At 42.8% G+C, this 23,391-nt stretch overlaps 1 protein-coding gene across 7 annotated transcripts in view; it reads left to right on the top strand.

Annotated features, from left to right (window-relative positions):
• Positions 1-22,702, top strand: part of NPAS3 (neuronal PAS domain protein 3) — a 901,514-nt gene extending 878,812 nt beyond the window's left edge. For 5 of the 7 annotated variants that reach the window (XM_070427757.1, XM_070427766.1, XM_070427774.1 and 2 more), the window contains 3 exons: positions 12,112-12,259; positions 15,877-16,001; positions 17,987-22,702. In XM_070427757.1, the coding sequence (XP_070283858.1) occupies positions 12,112-12,259; positions 15,877-16,001; positions 17,987-19,350 (1,637 nt within the window). In that variant the 3' untranslated portion in view covers positions 19,351-22,702. The remainder of the gene's footprint in view (positions 1-12,111; positions 12,260-15,876; positions 16,002-17,986) is intronic. The other 2 variants (XM_070427793.1, XM_070427810.1) reach the window with 1 other exon arrangement.
• The last annotated feature ends 689 nt before the right edge of the window (positions 22,703-23,391 follow it).

The raw sequence follows: 23,391 nt of genomic DNA on the forward strand, positions 1-23,391 counted from the left end.
GCTGACAAAAAAGAACTTTGTCATCCTCGGTTATTATTTGGAAAACATCATGCTTTCTCTCTGGGATTTGATTTACAGCTGGAAGAAACACAATTCCTCGAGTACAGTGGCCTAGGGCAGTTCATTCCTTCCCATAAAGCAAAGGTCTCCGACAAAATATGTTTGATGCCATTCTTCCTGATCTACTTTTATCTCATTTTGAGTAACCGGAATAATTTAAGAGTGCTGAAAATAAACAACTCTGCTACTCACTATTGTGGTAGTCTCCTAATTTTTCTGGTATCTTGCCAGCTAATAAACAGAGAAGGTATGCTTTCAAATTCTGTGATTTTTTTTTTCATTACTTGATATTGACATACTGGCTATTGCTTTATGATTTGGCCTACTAACAATGATTGAGTTCACTCTTTCAACTCATACACATGACTTCTAATTTAAAATTCTTTTAATAACCTTAAACACATGAAAAACAAATAGAATGAGCTGATAATTCTGCACAGTAAAATGCACTGCACATATTTAGCTATCATGCTGTGGAATAACTCCACAATGTCAAGTAGCACACAATTAGTAAAACTGTAGGGGGAGAAAAAGGAGTGTTTTGATCCTGAAGAATTTTGATCCTAATCAGATTGAAATTTCATCGTTCTTATAGTGCTTAATATCTTCAATCACACACACACACACACACACACACACACACACACACACACCAAACCGATGCCAATGTCAGGTTTTGCATTCTGTGACCGAAAAAAAATGCTAAAATATACAAATGCATCTCGCCCTGTACAATAAACATTAGCATCATTATAAAGTAAGATTGAGTCTAAAATTGTGTGATGGAATGTCCCATGTTTACCTAATTCTCTAACTAAAGCCAGCCCAGTAACAAAAGGACAGGGCATGTAATAAGTCTTGGTCGTGTAAACATTGTGAAAAAAAAGGCAAAGAGCCAGCACAGCGTCTCCCTTGTCCACAGCCCCAGGCTGTTACCGAAGATGCCTCAACTGTGCCTTCTTGGCGGGTGAAGGTCATGGTGACATCAAATCAGCTCAAGAATAAGATAGAATTCTAAAACAAAGGCATGGTTAAAAAATAAACCACATTAACTATTTAGCTTTTCTTCCTAGAGCTATTGGCACAATTCCTGGTGCTGTCCATGAAAGACAGTTTTTAGCTGTCTGATGATATTTCTGATACTTTGATATCTGCCTTGTGCTCCTGTTTATGGATAAAATTTTGGAAAAAGACTCAGTAGACTTTGGTAACTCAAAACGCTATCTTTATCACATATATCTTTTTTCCTAGCATAGGCATCTGCAAATCCTTAGGTGAACTTGTCTCTAGAATGAGAAAAATAAAAGGAAATCTCAGCTGCACCAGCATTTGACAACTTTGATAAATTGAACCAAGAACTTTGGACCATGGACTCTCCCATTAGGTTAGCAGGAGACACCTGATAGTTCACTGCATTTCAACATAAAGAATCACTAAAAATCACATTATCTATACCAACACGGTGAGTTAGTGAAATTATACTGGTATTCTAAAACCAAAGGCGTTTTAGGTCCTCTTTTTTCACACTGTGAGCAAAATCCTCTTATGATTTTTTTCTTTTTTTCACCTCACGGGAGTCATTGAACCCATCTCATCGATTCTTTAGGCCAAATTGAACAAATCAACATGCCAAGGTTTGAATATTAAACCATTCATATCAGCAATTATTTGAGCATCTTTGCCTATCACCCTCCAGTTCTCCATTGCTCAGGAGTATCGACCGTGAGATGACTAGTCCTGTCTAGTCGTCACCTGGAGTGGCACATTCCAGTTACCCAGAGCATCAATGTCACTCTTCGATGTGAACGGAACAGCACAGCCATCTACTACTCCACCTCTACCAGTTGCCTGGGAAATAGAAAAGCAAATCCCGAATGCTAAACCAGACAAGAAACTCTCCATGTACCTTTTCATCCAGCCTTTTTTCCACAGAAGATGTTGAATTTGTCTTGCCATAGCCCTAGGGTTCTTCCCTGGTCAAACCAACAACAACTCTCTAAAACCTGGAAAGAGAGGCCTGAAGGAAAACTTCCTCCAAGGCCCAGGGCTCTGGAGCTGTGGGACTTGAGAGAAAAGAAGCCAGAGAGTATGGGGCAGAGGCAGCTCTCCCTCCCTGGGGCCCTGAGGGATGAGGAAACTGGAAGGGTTACTTCCGAATGGGAGAAGGACTTCCAGCTTGTCTATGTGACCGTGTAGAGTTTAAAAGCATGGTCTGCCCAATATATTTGGAGGTGTTTAAAAAAATACAGTAGCCTAAGTATTTCTTTCTTAATTACTAAATTCTATACTTCCTAACAAAACTAATGCACAGCTACCTGGCATAATGCTTTCCATGCTGTTTTGCATCAATAACCCCTACACTTTCCTCCTGAAGGCAGCTCATCACCAATGCAAGCCGACTGCTTAATGCAGGACTAATTAGTATATCCCCTTCCAGTCTGCAGGCCCTCCATTGTAATTCCTTCCCAGCTCATTTTTTTCCACAACGCAGCATCAATCAAAGTAAGTGCCCTGCCTGCCTAGGAAACACAAGATGTCCTCCATGCATTTGTCATCTGCCACACAAACAAAGGGGGGATTTAATTGTTGATTTGGGTCTGCTGCCATTGCACTCAGCAGCGGAAGCTGGGAGTGAAGGGAGAAGGGAAGGGATCAAGTTTGATGTGTGGGCTAAATCCAGAGAGCACAGGGGACCCTCTTCTATTTTCTGATCTTAGCAGTTTTCAGGGCTGACTCTTCAGGGATTTAGATGCAACCTAATCATTGGCTGGACTTTTTTCCCCAAAGCAAATGATTTTTCTGCTTCTCCCATATGAATATGAACATTCCCATGAAAGGGAATGCTTGTAACAGCCACCATGTCTGACTTTTTTCAAAACCCAAGTTAGCCCATATCGTGTGCCTGTCCACAATAGAGACTGTCACACAGAGACAAAATAAAGCCAGGTTTTTAGACAGGAGTGAATTAGTATTATTATTTTATGTATTTTCAGGGGTTGGGGTCAGGGAGGAGTGGAAAATGCTGATTTGGGCTTTTCAAGTTCAAGGACAGGCAAACTCAGAGGACAGAGACTAGCATGGGTCTAACCACCCACAGGCCAACTGGCCCTGCTGCAGTGCATTACAGAAATGCAGACATTCAGGCCTCTCCCAGGCTCCTGAATCGGAACCTGCAGTTAACAAGATCCCAGCTGACTCAATTTACGTTAAAGCTTAAGAAGTACTGACTATACTAGTATTTAGAAGGCATTACTTTACATGGAGTAAAAGTAAATACGAATCGACTAAGGATTTAAGGACTTTATTTTAAATTTATTAATAGTAATAAAATATGAGTAGTGAATTGGCTCTCAGGGTCTCTCCATCAGTGTTCCAATGAAATGAGTATGTGATTCCTAGCTTGCTAAAGCAATTAACTTCTTTAAAAAGTTGTGAAATTTTAAATGTCAGTGGGGAAAGTTGAGTATAAAAAGTAGTAATAGTCAACTTATCATCAAGAGACCTTCAGTTTTTTCTCCAGGTTAATATTTTCCTATGTACTTGATTGCATGTATGAATATTCCTGTTCCATTTTCCTGCTCAAGTTCATCTAACACAGTGATTCTCAACCTTGGCTGCACATTAGAATCACCTGGGAATCTTTTAAAAATCCTGATTTCTGGGCCTCATCCTCCGGAAATTCTGTTTCTTTGTTATGGGGTGAGGCCACAACATTAGTAACAAAGAAACAATTTCTGGAGGATGAGGCCCAGAAATCAGGATTTTTAAAAGATTCCCAGGTGATTCTAATGTGCAGCCAAGGTTGAGAACCACTGATCTAACACTTGTGAGTACTTCCTATGTGCAAAACTTGGTGGTATTCCTATAAGGTTCCAAACATAACCAATATATGGTCTCTACCTTTAAGGAGTTTGCATACTGATGGAAAAGACAGCATGAAACAGCCCATTTTGAAAAGGGGGCATAAAATGAGGACTAGTAAGATATATGAACAAAACAAAGAAACCCCAGAAGTAGGGGCAACTAAGGGAGGATGGAGAAGTCCCACGGGAAGCGTTTTTTCCCTGGACCTTAAAAGAAGATGGCAAGAAGCCATGCTGGAGGAGATATTGGGGATTGGGATGGGGTGGGGGGCGGATAAGTGCATACCAGGCTTAGAAGGACACGAAGTACAATCACACACAACCTTTTCTCCCTAACCTCAGAGAGTTAGCCACAACTTCGATTTGACTGATATATCCTAATACAATTCTAATGTGGATTCCTGGTGTTTTTTCTTAGTACTATTTTAATTAGTAGTTGCTTTTATTATTAAAAAAAAAAGAACACCTGATATTTGAGAGAAAATAACCTATAGCTCTTATAAAGCATTATCAGAAAAAAATACTTCTAAATCATCCATTTTAACCTAGAACAATTAACTTAAAAACAATTCCATTAAATTCCATTACTACTTATAATAGCATCTTGTTCTTTACCTTCTATAAACTACATATTTAAAAAACACTTTCCTTAAAATAAACCCATTCAATGATATCCTGCATATCTCAAAAGACCTCAAAGTTTTTTTACACAAATGAGCAGCACATGATTTAATTTGCGCATGTCTTTAGCATTCAATGTTGGGTTTTGTTTTTTTTCCATAATGTAGGGTTCACTGAGGATCAAGTTATTGAAACCCATTTATGAAGTTCTACATCTGCTATGGCTTCCTAGAATTTTCGGTGGGCCCTATCAGCTAAAATTCATCTACTTACAAATAACAGAAAACCCACGTAAAATGACTTATACTTTCTCTGTATTTATCTTTCACTTCATGATAAAAAAAACAGCTGGAGTACCACCAATAATTAGTCCTTCACAGGCAGTGCCCACGGTCAGGAAAAGGTCAGTCCTTATTTTATGTTCATTTTGGAAAGAAAAGAAAATATTCCCAGTAGAGAGACACCCCCTTATGTCTCATTGTCCAGTGTTTCATCAAATGCCTAAACCTAAGCCACACACTGGCAGGGGTGGAATTAACATGACTGGTTTAAACAATCAAGGTTTATCCTGGGGCAGGGGGGCGGGGAGGGCGGGACTTGGGAGACCATCAAACATAAAACCCCTGAGTAGAGTTGTAGCCAGAGGAAGTGGCAGAATATCTGTACAGGAACAGTCAACAATCAGGGCACTTGGATTTCTGAAAACCTGCAGAACAAGTGAACAAATGGAATTTGTCTGGGCTGCTTTAAACATTACTGATTTTACAGAACACTCGTTTTTGTATGTCTATGCCTCACCACTTTCAGATTTCTTATTGAAGATGTTTAGTGGATTTAATGAAGTGACTGCATCCAGAAACACAGGGTCCCTGAGAGGACATAAAATAAACCAGAGTATAAGATCCACCTTCATCCCTTTTGCCTTTTTGGAGTTCTCCCTACATTCCAACTTAACCTCCCCAAGACTCCATCACTCTTCAATTCTAAAGGAAGAAGAGTTCATCCAGGCCAGACACCCCTCCCCCAACACACACACACACACACACACACACACACACACACACACCCATGCTTTCCATCATGGTTGTCACTATTATAAATTTATTCGTGACAATAACTGACAAAAGTCTGTCTCCCGTTCAAAGGCAAATAGAAGAAAAGGCAAACAGAAATAATCTCCCACAGTAGAGAGAGTCTCACTGTCCAGGGCTTCCTCATATTCCAAACTTAAACCAAACTGGCCAGGGGAGTGGAATTTCTGAGACTCAGTGAGACGGCTATAGGAAGAGGGGCCCACAGCAGGTGCCTGGCACAGAGTAGACCTTCAAAAAATAATTAGTAAAAGAGAATAAATCCACCATTTCCCTCATTTCTTAGCCATAATTCTTTCTTAATTCCATGCTGAAGATTCACTGCTTCTCCATTATGTAGTAAATCCCTGCCAACAAAAAGAAAGCAAAGGGCTAAAAATCCTCCGACCTTAACTGTTTTAGGAGGAGAAGGGCAGGAACGCGTGGTACTGAGCTCCCTGGTTGGACTGAAACAGCTTGAAAAAATATCTGTGATCTCAGATGTCACTCATGCCAGCAAGTACTTCGATCCTTCCTGTCCTAGGACACCTCACTATCACTATTTAAAAGCTTTGGTCTCCAAATCAGTACAGTATCATGAAGAAAATGGGAATTTATTTTTTAAACTTAACAAATGGGCATGTTCTAAATCAATGAAAAGTTTTCTGCATGATTCAATATTAACAGTTAATAAAAATCTATCAATTGGCTGGGGTATAGGAAAAAAACCTCTTCTGAGGTTATAAATCACACAGATAGCAACTCAAGCAGGGCCTGTCATTAGCGTATGAGGGGGAAAATCCATAGATGATGCATAGTTGTTCACAGAACATCCACAGGTCTCTGTCCTTAAGCTCGGAAACTCAGATTAAGTATTAAATGTTAGCAAATATTGCTCAGCACATAGATTTGCAAAAAAAATAAAATAAAATAAAATAAAATTCTAAAAACCAATTCATGGATGCCTGGCTATTTAAGCTCACTAATTGCAAAATCTTTAGGAAAGTCTGCCCAGCATCAAAGCCTTGGTTGATCCTATGAGCAATTCTAAATGAAAAACTGTCTCCATTGTGAGTAAATAAAGCGCTTAATGCGGTTTCTGGCTCTAACGCTGTTTCTCCTGTGGGTTTTGAAATGACCTTCCTAAAAGCATCAAGGACTATAACTTTTTAGATAAAGAAGCTTGTTCTTGTTTTAAGTCTATGTCAGGTTCATTCCCCTATAAGCCCACAGTTTTCAAAAGCAGAGGAAAAAGTAATCCAGAATTTTTTTTAAAAAAATCCTGTTTCCAGAATGAAGTTGCCTGTCAGCCTGCCTTGGGCCTTAGGTGGAAAAGCAGAGATTAAAGAGTCAGTATTCTTTTTCATGTTTCATCTGCCAGTTTGTGAATGTAGAAAGAGAACCAGTGGCTATAGCTAAGCACCCAACTGTGGTACTAAGTAGAATCTCTCTCTCTCTCTCTCTCTCTCTCACACACACACACACACACACACACATATACACACACACACACACACTTCACATTAGTGAATTCAAAATAATTTTTGAGTTCCAGCACAAGGCATCTGCTCTCCATTCTCTGCAGCCATTGATGAAGGTGCCTCAGGAGGGTGAATGGCGCTGCAGATGCGTCCTCCTATCGCCAGGACGATAATGAAGCCCTTTGTTCAGCCTGTGAATGTGAAGTGTGAAATCTCCGATGATCTCACCATTTCCTATTTATTCTATACTTACCTGAATACGCCAAGTATTGCAGCTTTTTAATGCATATGCAAACCACTAAAATGTCCTTTTGTGAGACACTTTGCTAAAAGGCCGCTTTTGATACGTGTTCTCCATCTCCTCTTCAAGCTGAATTAGACTGCTTCCTTCTTTCTAAGACACAAGTAACTCACTATTTAGAGTCTTTGGCTTTGATTTTGTAGAACAGCCCAACAGGAAGAGACCATGTTCTCTTTTATTCTCCATATTTCTGAAGACAAACTTGGACCGATTTGTTTTGATTTACGAACAGAATTATGTTCCTGACACAGACACAGGCTTCCTTTATGTCCTTTCAGTCCTCAGTCTATCTTTGTGGACCAAGTTTTCCAAAAAAAAAACACAACTGAACCGCTTTTGTTGGTAACTGCAGAGCCATGGCCGTGTGCTTCAGCAAAAGCCCTCAGGTTTGGGGGGACGGCAGTACATTTCTTGCATCCCTACCAGCAAGCCCAAACCCATTGAACCAGTAACATTTAAAAAAGATATTGAATAATACTGAGCATCAGTCTTTGGCTGAGGAATGGGGAGGGGGGACAGGGTTGTATTTGATGTAAAAAGCCACGTGTTCTGTAATGTTGGCTCTCTGCAGTTTCCTTTTGATTGAACCATATTCGCCACCCCCTTCACAGTTGGGGTGGATGGTGTTCTGATGCCGCCAGCCATGGCTAGTGAGACGAGCAGGCCTGGAACAGTGCAGCCAGGAGGAGCTACGGCTCTTGGTCTGTATTGTGTTGTTCTCACAGTGGAGTCGCCTCTCTCCTCTGAAGAACACGGTTTGTTACTCAGGCACCTTTAGCTTGGAAGGTAGGTGGTACTGATGCCAGGTTCATGGTTCTCCTCGTAGTGACGGCAGCCACAGCAGTGGTTACACCCTAGACTTCAGGGTAAAAAGGAGCAGGCTCTACATGGTGGCAGAGGCGTTCGCAGACACACCTGGGACCCTTTGAGGTTGTAAGTGACCCTGGGAAAGAGGTCCTCGTCCTCCTCTGTATTCGTGTTTGTCCTATAAAAGCTAAGGAAAGACCACTTCATTGTCTGGGGGTCCTTTAATAAAAACTAATTCCTATAGCACAACTTTAAAGACGTAATTCTACAGATGTGATGATGTGATTAATGAATTCAGTGAGGGACACACAGCCTGCACTACCAAAAAGTGTGGAAAGCAAGCAGTAGGCGTGGGCATAAATCACAAAGAAGGTGCTAGGTTAAGTGTCGGACCACATCATGACGTCAGGTTAAAAATAGGGCCCACACATGCCTTTCCTCTCTCTCTAGTTCCTCTCTTTATAGTTTGAGCACATTGTTATGAAATTACTCCCAGACTCTTTTCAAAGGACAATTAACCATATTTTAAGGACTTTCACAGCAAATGACTTACATCATGTTTATTTCTGTTTTTCCTCACAAAAAAATAACACAAAACAAAACCCAAAAAACCTTTATGAAATACACTGATACAAACATCCTCTCATTTCTATCACAAGCTAAAGCTCAAAAATAAAAACAACAGCTACTGGATTAAAGAGAATCGAAAAAGTTTTTGTGTTTTTCAAATTGTCTAATTTATTACAAACTAAAAATCTCCTTCAAACTGGCACCAAGGAGAGCTCCGGAAAGGCTGGCAGACCCTGCCTCTGGCCCAGCTGGAATGATCTAGCTGATATGCCAATATGATTTTTAAAAAAGGGGGGGGGGAGTTTCATCCAAAAGTCATAGATTTATATTCTGGAGCCCCAAGAAAAATATTTTTCTTGTTTATTTTAAACGAAGCAAAATTCCACTATAACCTCCTTTATGGGGCCTCTTGAAAACCAAAAGCAACTGGGCAATCCTCTGGTCATCGTTGGATGCCACAGTGGGAGCTGACTCAGTGCCTTATCCTAGTTATGTAGATTCCCGCCAGCACGTGGTGTCTCATTCAGAAAACATTAATCCTTAGGAAATAGTCATGATCTAAGACCATGGTAAAATGGTTACCTTTTAAGAATTCTGTTTGTCAGGCTGGTTGTAGGCGGGGCGAGTAATGGATTAAGTCAAACTTTTCTTCAGCCGACCAAAGGTGGGCTCCCAGATCTGCTCTGTGGCATTCACCAGGGTAAGTTAAGGCACTCAACTAGCTCCTGACGCCCAAGGAACCCCTTGTCAGTCCTTTCACCTTTCACAACCACTTCCTCACATCAAAATTTACCTGGCCTGACTCTTTCAGTAGGTCTCCCCCCTTTACTAGATGGCCCTGGGCCTGGGTGATGAAGAAGGCTATATTAATGTATTCATTCATTCATTCATTCATTCATTCATAATAAATTTGTTTTTATCTTCTCAGAAAGCACAGATGCACTAAAGCACACCAAGAGTCAAACTGCCTTAACGCAAAAAGGTGACACCACCCTTCCATCGCATAGCAGGGATCCCAGCAGGGAGGGAGACATTTTGCTGGCTTTGCATTTCAAATTTGAGATTTTTGTTTCTTTGTCTTTAAGTAAGAGAAAGTATTAAGAAGAGGGGCTGATCTTTATGTTGATTCTGTACATTCTAATTTGACTATAATTTCTTTCTCACTTTGACCCTTTCTATGCAAAGTATTCTGGGGATATACATGTTTTTTTAAATTTGCCTGCTTTGGGTCAAAAATCCAGAATCCCCAGCCATCTAAGGGGTCTACCATCTCAGTGTTTTCTTCATGTGCTTCAAAAAATGGACTTGGACTCTTTGCCTTTGTTAAATAACTAGAACCATTCAAAATAACTCCTTGTTCCAGTTACACAGCTGATAGAATTATACACCAATCCCTGATTGGGGGCTATCAACTTTCTCTGTGAAAATAGGGGGCAGAATTTCATAACCCATCATTCCTCTATTAACAGTTAACCAGGTTGAGAGGATTTGAATAAAGCACATCTCGTTGCATGCAACAATAGCTTGACAGAGAGCTGTGTGGCAGAGTTAGTATTTTACTGCTCTCAGCTTCACCACGCGGTCTCGTAGCCTGGGAAGCCATGCATGCAGAATGGCAGAACTTACAATCGCCCACAAAAGGCGAGTGCAATGCTACCTGTGGAGCCTGGCCACCGGCCAATGACAGTCCCGGGACTTAGAACCACCCTAAGCTGTCGAATGGTTATGGAATAGAACTTGCTACTACTTGAAGCCCTCATCAAAGCAAGGCTTTCTCAAGCAACTGTTAAGATATATAATTATTCAACTTTACAACCATCCATTTAGTGTGTTGTGAGAAAAAGTGAGAAATGAGAGAAAGGCACTGAAGTTTATATGTTTATGGATATAATAGGTGGAGGTTTGATTTTTGATCGCTTTCAGGGGTCAGGAAGAGTGGCTCAGACATGACAGCAAAGTGCTTCAACGGCCTTAAACACAGCTCTTTTCCAAAGTGACTTCCCTTTACTCCTCTACCCCCCCCCCCCCCCCCCCGCCCGCTAAAAAAAAAAATCAAAATGTACTTCATGAAACTATTGTATATGAAGCACTTATTAGCCGTAATTAAATGGACAATATGAATTTACTACGTCTTTAGGACTCTGGCTTGTTCTGGTTTAGAGCAAGATGATTAATGCAAATACATATTACTTGAGATAACCATTTAGCAGCTAATTTAGCCAAATTTATTACAGCAGTTAGAGCTTTTTCATTTTAGCAGACAGAGACAAGGACATGCCAAAAGTGGGTGATGTGGACGAGTGCACACTGCCCTCTAGTGGCCAGCCAGCTGGCAGGCTGCTGGGGGGTGTGGAGTCTCTGCCATGCGTATCCAAGCAATAACAGAGGATTTGCACGTTTCCGGCATCTTTTTAAACCATTCCCTCCCATAGCACTTTATTTCAGGGATGATTTAGTGCATTTCCCCCTTTTACTAGCTCAGGAGTACCCAGATACAAGTCAAATCAATTTCGACTTGGCAAGATTTTGGTTAAAGTATCATTTTTAACATCTGCATTTTAAAGCTCTCTTTCAGTGGGTATTTAATGGCACCGTTTCACATTACTGATTGTTTTTACTTGTTCCTTCATTTGGGGCCATATTTCAGAGTCTGTGTGGAGCTGTCACTCTGTTTGGCTCCAGCCAAGTCAATTCCGTGCCTCCCTTAGGCCAGCATTTCTCTCTGACTCGGCTAGGAAATTTATTTTGTTCCAACATTCCGTAAAGTCTCACCAGAATTTCCCCTGACTGACCAATGTAAATTTAGTTCATACGTGGACCATAAATTCTGTTGCACAAGATCAAAAGGAACAGATGCACAAGGACGCTGGCTGACACTGCTCGCTCGCATGAGGTGAATGATCAAAGGAGGGGTAAAGTATCTTCGGAGCGACTTGAATACCCAGAATCTCAAAGAGGTCTACCTCGAAGCTATGAATAAATCCGTGCACATTTGCCTTTGTTGCCATCTGATGGCGAACCCATTGACAATATCCACACTGCATTAGGTATTCTGTGAGCCAAAAAGATTTGTAGTCCTTTTATTCTTCCTTCCACGCCATGGCTGCCCAAAATGGAACAAAGTTTTGCTGCAAATGCTAGCAACCCTCACTGGGGAGATGCTGCTCCACTGAATTGTTGATTTTATTTGTTCTGCTAATGGCATTCTACATTAAGCATACAGGGAGCCACCCTGGCTCAGTGCGGTCCTCCCCTTTCTAAGCTTGAGGTTTTGCAGACATGACAATCATCTGGTCCCAGTCTTAATACACAGGGCCTTCTGTTTTGTTTCCCCCCAGTGCTGAATAAGGGCCAGTGTGTGACGAAGTACTACCGCTGGATGCAGAAGAACGGAGGCTATATCTGGATACAGTCTAGTGCCACCATAGCTATTAATGCCAAGAATGCAAATGAGAAGAACATCATCTGGGTGAATTACCTTCTTAGGTATATTTTCTAATTCTTGTTTGCTTCTCTTTCAGTCATAAAATAGGTATCCTAATGGTTAGTAACTGGCATGTTGTATTATCTCTCGACAGTATCAGGTGTGCAATTATGTGGAAATTCTGCTTTTCTTTCCACAAGAGTCAAAGAAATGTGAAACGATCAAAGCTATGTTGGAAGGGACTTCCAGGGCAGATTCACAACATTGTCAATAATGCTTGGTCTGTCAACATCTGGAAAGCTCTGCAGAAGCTGCTTTGGTTTCCCCAAAAATGCTCAGGCCATAAAAAGAATATAGATGTTTGCTTAAAACTGATGCCTTCAAAAGCACCCCCTTCTCCACACGTACATACACGCACTCACACACTCCAATCCTTGTGAAAATTAAGCAAAAGGGGATGAAATTAAGCAAGGTACATTATAGTTCTCCTGTATTCCATGCCTTAGAATCCCCCAGTATAGTAACTTGCTTTGCTAGAATCAAGATAATCCTATATAATAAAAGGGTAATATACAAATCAACTGAAAGGCTGAACAACCGGTCACTATGACACACACTGACCACCAGGGGGCAGACACTCAATGCAGAAGGATGTTCCACTACTGGCTTAGGCTCCCCGCAGGGAGAGGGCCTAAGCCATCAGTTAGACATCCCGGACTGTGAGAGGGTGCAGGCCAGGCTGAAGGACCCCCCTCCCAAGTACACAAATTTCATGCACTGGGACTCTAGTATCAGTATAAAAATGAAGGCAACCTTCTTTTGCCTATTCTGTGACCTCAGGCAAGTTTTACAACTTTTTAAATGTGCCCTCAAATTGACATCCATGAATGTGGCCACACTCAAAAGCTTCCTAAATTCTAGCATGCAGCACCATTTCTCAGTCCTTCCTCCTTTCTACCTTTGGATTCAAACTAGCAAAAAAAGTAGCCAAGACCAAAGCCTGGGTGGTCTGCATTTGGGGGCAAGCTTTGTGGGAGGCTCTCCACCAATCCTGTCATGGAGCTATCTGAACATTCAGCTGGCTCCCTTCCACCACTGTCATTCCCATCTCTGGCTTCCCTTGGCCTGCAGCCACCAAGCAGGGCCCACACATGGTCTGAGTAGGAAAACTTCCAATAGGTCTTATGAATGGAAGTTGTTACCCTTTGGCTGATAATCTAGACAGGGAGTACTTGAATCCCATTTTTCTTTGAGACAGCCAAATGAAGCTGAGATGCTGACAACCATGGCTCATCAGCACGCTGACCCTTCAGAGTGTGTTCATGCACGTTGGTGATGACTTGAAGGCATGAATGTGCTTGTTACCAATAGCATATCAATCAGACACTAATGATTATTGCTCTAGAGAGGGCTTTAATGTGCACCACTTAAAAGAGTCTTCATTTATCTACTTTTTTTCCCCATTTTTGACCTCTTCTACTCTACATCAATTCTGTCTAAAGGTATGTGTATTTAATGTGGATTCCTCCAAGGCCTGAATTTCATGCAATCATGTGTTTGTGGCATCAAGAAATCCTTTTATATAAAGGTTATGGAACAGTGGCAAAATGTCAGGCAGAAGGTTATAAACTTAATGCCAAGAGGAAATAGGATAAGATACTATGGCATTGATGGTATTTTGCTGGGCAAAAAATGGAGTTGTGCCAAGGAGACCCATTATTATTAAGAATTTGACACAGGTAACAGAGACACCACGGATAAGAAGATGCCTGTTTCCACGGTGATGTACCCTAGGGCACTAAAACCATCTATATGGTTGTTGCTCCCATTCAGGGCGATTTCTTCCTATTTGGATCTTCCTTACTGCACCATCAGCCTCATGACTTCCTACTCTGCCTCCAAATGGAGGGCATGAGAAGGGTTAAGGAGAGGTCAGTCCATGCAGCTTTGGGTGAACACTGTTAGTTTAGCCTAGGACCACATGGCACAAGCTCATGAGTGTTTGGTGACTCTGGTCCATCTAATTACATATGGAGAGGAAGGAATCAGATTGGGTACCAAAGGCAAGTCTTCAGGCTCAAGAGCCTCAATCTCAGACATGCTAGACCTGTGTCAGCTAACCTAAAGGCTCCCCTTGAGTTCAATAATTACAGGCCATCAGTGTCAAATGGCTTGTGAACCTCCAAGCCATCTGGACCAAAGGAGACTAATATAGATGGGCTTTAGCAGTAAAAACTCTACCAAGTGCTAACTCCTTGGTATCCCTTCTATAGGCTAGAGATCTGGTAAGAAAAGGACCTGGCCTTGGCAAACAGCAACTATTCAAGTTTGCTTTTCTTTCCCTCCTTCTTGTCCTTTGTTCTTCCTTGAGCAATATTTCCATGCTCCCTCTTCCTCCTCAGAATCTCTCACTTCTGGGCCCCATCTAGGCTTGTTCTTCTCTGTTCTGAAATGATTACTCCCCAGTCTTCCTCCCATTCCCTCACAATGCTTGGTAGAATTACAGACTCAGAATATTCAGAAACTGCATTAGTGCTAAGGCTACCTCCCCACCATTAGTCTCATCTGATTACCTAGAGAAAGCACCGCTGCTGAAGCTAATTCACACTAAGGAGTATGTGCCTGATAATCCATCTCAGTGAATTAACCCTCCCAGAGACAGTTGCAATTCTAGTTACTGAACCAGTGACTCTTTAGTGTAGGAATCCCACTAGAAATCAGCAAGCGATTCGGTAGTCCTCTATTGCGAGCCTCTGGTTGACTAGCCATTATGGAAGGAGAGCAGAGGCATCTTCCATTTTGAGGCAAGAGACTTTCCTTGTGGCTTCCGGTTACAGTAGCCTCTACTGTTCATGCCTTGGGCCAGCCTTGGAGTGGCATTTTTAGAAGACAGCTAACTCAAATTTGACTGAATATCCTCTCTTTTCCAGAAAAGGCTTGTTTCTGAATTTAAAATGGAACAAAAATTAAACATGTTTGTGCAAGTGGGGTTAGATCCATTCTGTTAGGGTCTCTTTCACACTGGGACCCTCCCCACCGCAATCAGACTCCCAGCTAACAAGCTACAGGTGTACACCACATGAACAGATGAAAATGTGATTGTAATGGGTGTGTTGACAGTTCAGTAGCCATAATCCACGCATCCCAGGGTGCACCTGTGCATCTGTCAGATCTTAAGCACTCAGGGCTCTGCCCCTACCCCCCACAGCTTTGGAGCCATCTGAATAACTGAGAAGCTCCATCAAGGAGCCAAGACAAGGGTACTGAGGCAATGGACCTATGAGGAGCCCAGGAGAAGTCAGGGCACCCCAGGAGGGATGGGAGGGAACTGCTGAGAGCACTTCTCCTCCTCCCTTCCCCCCAGGTGTCCTACTGCGAGGAATGTCAAGCAGCACAGTTCCCTGGCCCCCAGTGGTACCTGATTAAGTAAAAGCTTGTTAGTGGCTTTCACGTAGTATTTGGGTATTCAATCATCGTAGCAGGGCGCACCTGTGCCCCAGCACAGGCTTCCAAGCTTCTGTAAAATTGCCATGATGAACAGAGAAATTACTTCATGTTTAGTCGTTTACACTCTCTAAACTCCAAAAGTTTGGGGCAAGGAAATGGGAAGAAGATGGTGAAAAGCAAACTATACAGAATGGGTGGCTGCACTCCTGACAAATCTCCCTCCCTCCCGCAGTAACCCCGAGTACAAGGACACCCCGATGGACATCGCGCAGCTCCCCCATCTGCCAGAGAAAACTTCGGAATCCTCGGAGACATCGGACTCTGAGTCAGACTCTAAAGACACCTCAGGTATTACAGGTATTACTGCTTCTCCGTGTTCTGCAGTTACGGCTTGCCTTTCCGAACATGAGGGGTGGGTCACGGCAGAGGGCCACCATCAGAGCACAGCAACTGGTCAGATTTTATATTAAGACATATGCTGCATCAAGGTATTACTGAGTCTCTCCTTCTACACACATATGCATACAAACACTGTACTTATACCACCACATACATTATACACACATATGTGTATATATACACATACAATACTTACATTTATATGTGATAGTGTATCAATATATACATACATTTATGTGTATAAATATTTACTTATATGTATGTTGTGATATATTTACATACATGTAGATATACTGTAGTGTATAAATATACATACACAAATATACTTCATGTCAGCCCTCCACTGGCCATACAGAAGGGGCCCTGCCCTAACCCCATAGTGAGGGCTGGCCTCTTTACCAGAAGCAGATAGCAGGGCTGTCTCTGATGCTCAAAGACAGACTCTGACTATGCACCCCAAATATCCACATCCTCACCATGTTGGAATGAAGCCTCTAAAGTGAGATACTTAATGCCATTGGTAATGACTCAGGTGCTGGGCTGTTACTCGTTTCCTAAATCTCTGCAAAGCAAACCCATGCTTTCCCATTTCTAGTTATTTAAGAAGTAGGCTTTCTGAGTTCTTTGGAGCACAGGAAAATTAATATAAAAAATTTACCTTTCCTCCTAGGCCCCTTCACAGACACACAGAGCCAGGGAACACCGATCTCACAGAATCTCACAGCTGCCCAAAACCCTGAGCCTCTTCTAACCCAACCTCTTTGGCCACGGAAAGGAAGGCCAGAGTAGTTACATGCTTTGTTCAAGGTTCTAGTGCAGGCTGCCATCCAAAAGCATCACAGCAGAGCCATAAAACCAGCATCATGCCTAAGTCTTCTGAGGTTGTATTCCTGGGAAATTCTATTCTGCCTAAAATGTGTTGGGCAGCTAGGGTTCTGGGCCACTCCCCAGCCTTAGGGCATTACTCTCCAGGTTTGTAAACAATATCCCTCCACTCCAGAGACAGCCTCAGGGAAGCCCAAGAGGATCTGATTGTTTTCCTGTCCCCTAAATTGCATTCATTTGAAAGTTCTGTGCTGGGGCAGAAGTTCTAGAATAGATGGCCTCTGCTCCTCATTTATACAGTGGGCCAAAAAGGCAAACATTCCTTGCCCCATGGAGCTTATATTCTAGTTGGAAGAGATAGAAGTTAATAAAAATGAATAAAACATAATGGTGGATCAGATGGTGGTGAATACTGTAGAGAAAAATAACTTTAGGAAAAGAATATGGTTTTCAATGAACAGTTAGTCACCAGTGGAAGGTGCAAGACCTCTTTAGACAATCACCTTACACACCATTTTTCTGTGCCACTCACACCTCATTCTAAGATATTTACTCTGACTCCCTCGAGTAGGTTTGCAGGCCCCCTCGATCGTTAATGTACCTGTGAATCTCCTAGGGCCGTGGTGGGCAAAGAGCCACATGCGGCTCTTTGGCCCCCTGAGTGTGGCTCTTCCTAAGCCTTAGGAGTACACTAATTAAGTTAATAACAATGTACCTACCTATATAGTTTAACAAATTTGGCTCTCAAAAGAAATTTCAATCGTTGTACTGTTGATATTTGGCTCTGTTGACTAATGAGTTTGCTGACCACTGTCTAGGGATATTCAAATACAAAAATCTGATGGGTGGGGGCCTGGGACTCTGCATTTGCAGCAGGCGTCCAGTCGGGCCAGTGCTGCTGGGCCATGGACCACACGTTGCATAAAGGTCCAGCTAACCTAGGCCCTCAAGAGAGAAAGCAGGGCATCAGGGCGATGGAGCAGCTCAGGGCTGCAACACATTCCCCCCCCCCCCAACCCCCCAGCAGGTGAGAGATGAGCCTGGCCCTGCTAATGTGGTGTCTCGTTTGTCTCCTCTTCCCCTCCCGCCACTCCCGGCCCCCCGCCGGCCCCACGCAGAGGACAATGAGAACTCCAAATCTGATGAGAAGGGGAACCAGTCTGAGAACAGCGAAGACCCGGAACCCGACCGGAAAAAGTCGGGCAGCACGTGCGACCAGGACATGAACTGCAATGACCAAGGCCACAGCTCCAGCAACCCTGACAGTCGCGACAGCGACGACAGCTTCGAGCACTCGGACTTTGAGAACCCCAAGGCGGGCGATGAAGGCTTCAGTGCCCTGGGCCCCATGCAGATCAAGGTGGAGCGCTATGTGGAGAGCGAGTCGGACCTGCGGCTGCAGAACTGCGAGTCCCTCACGTCGGACAGCGCCAAGGACTCGGACAGCGCGGGCGAGGCGGGCGCGCAGGCCTCCAGCAAACACCAGAAGCGCAAGAAGAGGCGGAAACGGCAGAAGGGCGGCAGCGCCAGCCGCCGGCGCCTGTCCAGCGCGTCGAGCCCCGGCCTGGACGCGGGCCTGGTGGAGCCCCCGCGGCTGCTGTCCTCCCCCAACAGTGCCTCGGTGCTCAAGATCAAGACGGAGATTTCCGAACCCATCAACTTCGACAACGACAGCAGCATCTGGAACTACCCGCCCAACAGGGAGATCTCCAGGAACGAGTCCCCCTACAGCATGACCAAGCCCCCCAACTCCGAGCACTTCCCATCCCCGCAGGGTCAGGGCGGCGGGGGCAGCGCGGGCGGGGGCGGCGGGGGCCTGCACGTGGCCATCCCCGACTCGGTCCTCACCCCGCCGGGCGCAGACAGCGCAGCCACCCGCAAGACTCAGTTTGGCGCCTCGGCCACCTCGGCCTTGGCCCCCGTCACCTCCGACCCCCTGTCCCCCCCGCTGTCAGCATCCCCGCGGGACAAGCACCCGGGGGGCGGCGGCGGGGGCGGCAGCGGGGGTGGCCCCAGCGCGTCCAACTCCTTGCTGTACACTGGGGACCTGGAGGCGCTGCAGAGGTTGCAGGCGGGCAACGTCGTGCTCCCGCTGGTGCACAGGGTGACCGGGACCCTGGCGGCCACCAGCACGGCCGCGCAGAGGGTCTACACGACGGGCACCATCCGCTACGCGCCCGCCGAGGTGACCCTGGCCATGCAGGGCAACCTGCTGCCCAACGCGCACGCTGTTAACTTCGTGGACGTTAACAGCCCGGGCTTCGGCCTCGACCCCAAGACGCCCATGGAGATGCTCTACCACCACGTGCACCGGCTCAACATGTCCGGACCGTTCGGCGGCGCCGTGAGCGCGGCCAGCCTGACGCAGATGCCCGCGGGCAACGTGTTCACCACGGCCGAGGGGCTCTTCTCCACGCTGCCCTTCCCCGTCTACAGCAACGGCATCCACGCCGCACAGACTCTGGAGCGCAAGGACGACTGAGGCGCCCCCGTGCGGGCGCTCGGCGTGGAGGCATCGCGGGCGTTTTCGTTTAGACCTTTATTCTAGCACTTTGAATTTGAGCAGGTCAGCGTCACCTCTCCACACGACGGTCCCCATCCCGGCCCCCCTTTCTTTAACTTGACTTATTCTTTCCTGTAAAGATATGTTTATTTTTGGCCTTCAGAGGGTCCGAGGACCAGTTGCCTGCCATTTTGTCTTCTTCTAAGATGTGTGTTGGGTTGTTTTGCTTTCCTTTGCATCTTTATTAAGATGTCTTTAATGCGTATATGCCTCTGCCATAGAATACTCAGTCTTGTGGTCAAGAGATTTCTCCAGTGACAACCATTGGGTTTTCTTCATCGAGATCTTGATATGATCAAGATTGAAAGAGACACGCATAAACAATGTGCCCTGTTTGACTAAGTCAAATGAAATGGGGTGGTTTTTGGTTTTGTTCCTAATTCCTTTAAGAATAGAGGGGATAGTATTTTAGAATTTTATGCAGAATTTAATTCTCTTTTTATGGTTAAGATTTTAAGATTTTCTTACTTGCACATAAAAATAATTTGGGTTCTTAAACTTAATTTCTGGCCTGTGACTAGAATGTTTGAAAAAACAACAACAACAGTGGGACTAAATGTTAATTACTGAAACATTAACTTAATTTCTAAAACCATGGTGCTATCATTTATTAATCTGTAATGTCTTCATATAAAATGCAGCTCCTGGGCTGGGTTTTGGGGGGAAAAAAAAATGTGTTCTGTCCTGGTCTGGAGTCCATTGCTGCAGTCTCCTTGGTTAGTTAAGACAAAGCCCTCATTAACGTTTGCTGCAGGACTTAAAATTTTTTACCTCCCAACTAACAAACATAGCCTCACATTAAATGCAATGGGTCAGGAAAGCCCTTTTTAAAGGGGCTTTTGGGAAACTCGATCAAACTGATTTGAGGAGCAGTTTAGGTACATCCTGCCTTTCGTTGAGCTTCCTCCCCCCGCCCCCTTTTCTCAGTCTAACTGAGGCTAATTTTTGCAACTTCAATAACACTTCAGAGTAAAAGAGGGAAAATATTTAACATCCTTTAATTTTTTTTTTTCATTTCTTGCTAAAAAAAAAAAAAAAAAGCTTGTATTTTGGGGGGACTGATTTGATTTGATGGAATTTCTTTTCCCTTTGATTCTCTTATTTCTAGGTTGGAACCAATACAGTTTAAAAATAAAGAATGGGTTAATAAGCTTCAACCAGATAACTGCAACTGAAAACTGCACATTAAGTACAAAAAAAAAGAAAAAGAAAAAGAAAAAAATATCCTATTTTGTCTTTGTTGCCAGAAATCAGTGTAGTGTCAAACACTCCAAATGACTGTCAAGTATAAATTCTTCTTCCACTCCATTTTTGGCAGCTGTTTGTTAAGGCATCTAATAACAGATGTGAGAACTGTAATGTGTGCAATGTGTACATGTCCTTGGCTGTCGTCCATTGCAGTTTCAATGTGTGTTTCTATATGCAGTATATACTAAGCTAATGTAGTTGTTTTGTCCTTTGTCTTCTCTGTGCTCTATCTCTAGTCTGGAGTGGTCCCGTCCCATTCCTGCAGTCCTAGTGAATCAGTGATTCTTGGGGGTTAGTGATTTTTGTGTGGTGGCCTTCCTCTGTAATGTCACCCCTATGCTGCTTCTACTGTCTGTGAACCTTCCGTTTCACTTTATAAAATTCCTGCTGTTGCCTAGCTGGTGTATATTCTCCCGACCCCTCCTATCTTTCCCTCCCCCTCTCCTCTCCCCTTTCCCTTCCTCATCTTTCCTTCCCCGTTCTCCAAAACCTTTTTCATTCTCAGAGATAAAAAGACTCTTAACTAGCTCAAGGTTAATGGAGCCATTTTTCCCACATGGAATTCTGGTATGACTCTTTCTTCCAGAGTGAAGAGTAATGCTCAGATATATTCAATAAATTGATGCCATATAGCCTCAGTTGTTAACATTCCCAGAGTCCCTTGTGCTCTACCTATAGCAGTGGGTGCTTTTCTTTGGTTTCCTTCCAGGTTGGCTGATGGAGCAATATATAAAGCAATTACCAGTGAGACAGAAAATTAGTTCAAAGGTCAACCAACATTTTTTTAAAACAGAAGGGGAAGGTATAATGGAATATAGGATTGTCATATATATTTGTTTATGCGTGCAATGCTACTATAGTAACTCAGCTGTCCTTTGAATATCACTGTTGAGTGAATTCCTCTAGGATCTTTGATTCCATGAGTTGGGCCCAAACCACTGTGGAATAATGACAAAATAAAGTCATCACTTAATAATGAACTTAGTTCAAGGATTTAATAGGTTTAGAAGGTGAAGAAGGCTAACCACGAAATTTAAACATTAATTTTGGAAGCTCTACTCTAGCTATCGAACAATCAAAGGAATGCACCTATCAGCTACAAAGAACAGCTAAATAGCTGTTTGTTTTTCTTTTATAAATGTTTCTGTGTTGTGTCAAAATGATTTCTGGTGATTTAAACTAACAGATAATCACAGCTGCTGTCTAAATCCATAGTGTTAAAATTACAAAACGAAAAAAAAAAAAACTTCATTACCTGTGAAGACTGTGTCTGTCTGTGTTTTTAACTATTTCTTGTACAAATATATGAAAACTTTTATGAGGAGACTGGTGCCAAGTAGCTGAATAATGGGGAAAGGGATATTCTGTTTGTAAAAATCTTAGCAGTGTTACCAACTCTACCACACATATATATATAAAAATTAAAACATTACAAAGCGACAGCTATGATACATTTGTTTTGTGTGAAGCTAACCGGACCTAACTTCCTGAGTGCCTGGCTTATTTTGAAACATTTTTTTTCATTGACCATTGATAATGCTGCAAATCAGAAATGTACATACTTCATTTACAACAGGGTTCTTTTTATACTTTTGTAGATTCTCATACATGTCACATACATGGTTGTCTTTATGTAACTTAATTTTTTCATCCGCAGGTGCCATTTTCATAATAAACTTCTCTTGGATTTGTTACTATCTGGCATCATTTCTTTTACATGTAACCATCCTAACTAATGAATGCTGGTAGTATTTGTTTAAGCAGGTACCTTGGTCATTATTCTCAATTAAAAGAAAAAAAAAGAAAAAGTAAAAAAAATTAAAAAGATGCATTCATATTTTTGCTAGTTTTGGAAAAAAAAATGTATAGCTTGTGTACTATGAGGCTGACAAGGCACAGTTTCAGATGCTAATCCAAATACTACACAAACTTGCAACCATCCTAAATTTTCAGCTACCCCAACTCATTGTCATACTAAGCATTACTATGCACGCTACCCAAGCCGAGTGATGGGCCTGCAACATTAACCACTATTGGCAGTGTGCATTCTTTTATTAATGCGCAGTAAGTGATGACAGTTTTCATACATTAATCATTTAAATGCACTCAATATTTTCATTTATTACAAGCTATAATGTTTAACCAACTATTCTATTGCTTATGTCTTCTCTTAATACTAATTTTGTATTCTCTTTCTCCAGACAAGCTGAGTAAGTCATGTTTGTAGCCTGTCACGTTCTAAGGCAGGCCAGCAAGCTAACTCAAAAAAAAAAAAAAAAAAGAAAGAAAGACATTTTCATTGCTATCTCAGAGTTGAGGATATCGATGGGTCACCTGTTAAATCTGTACTGTTCACAAAATGAAGAGATCTAAATGAGTTAAACTGAAAGAAAAGACAAACAGTTTTGTCCAAAAGCTACCAACTATAGTAAATCTTATTCTCTAATTTAAGTCTTCAGTGACACTTGCCAATTTGAGGGTACTTTTTTAATTAATGGAGGGGTGCTTCAGACTGGTGGACATGAAAATGTATTTATGATATGGGGTGCTACATTTCTCTTTGTGGGCCATTGAAATAAGCACATAAAAATTAGAAATAGGGACAGGGCGATTGAAACACAGAATTGGATTCTCCCAACTATTTTTCCAAAATGTATCATTCCCTTTTGCTCTTGAGAAGAATATAGTATAGCAAGATTTAGAAGTAAAGAA

Source organism: Myotis yumanensis, unplaced genomic scaffold (assembly GCF_028538775.1).
Source record: "Myotis yumanensis isolate MYYU_CA2020_CCGP unplaced genomic scaffold, mMyoYum1.0.hap1 SCAF_1, whole genome shotgun sequence".
In the NCBI taxonomy this organism is placed as follows: domain Eukaryota; kingdom Metazoa; phylum Chordata; class Mammalia; order Chiroptera; family Vespertilionidae; genus Myotis; species Myotis yumanensis.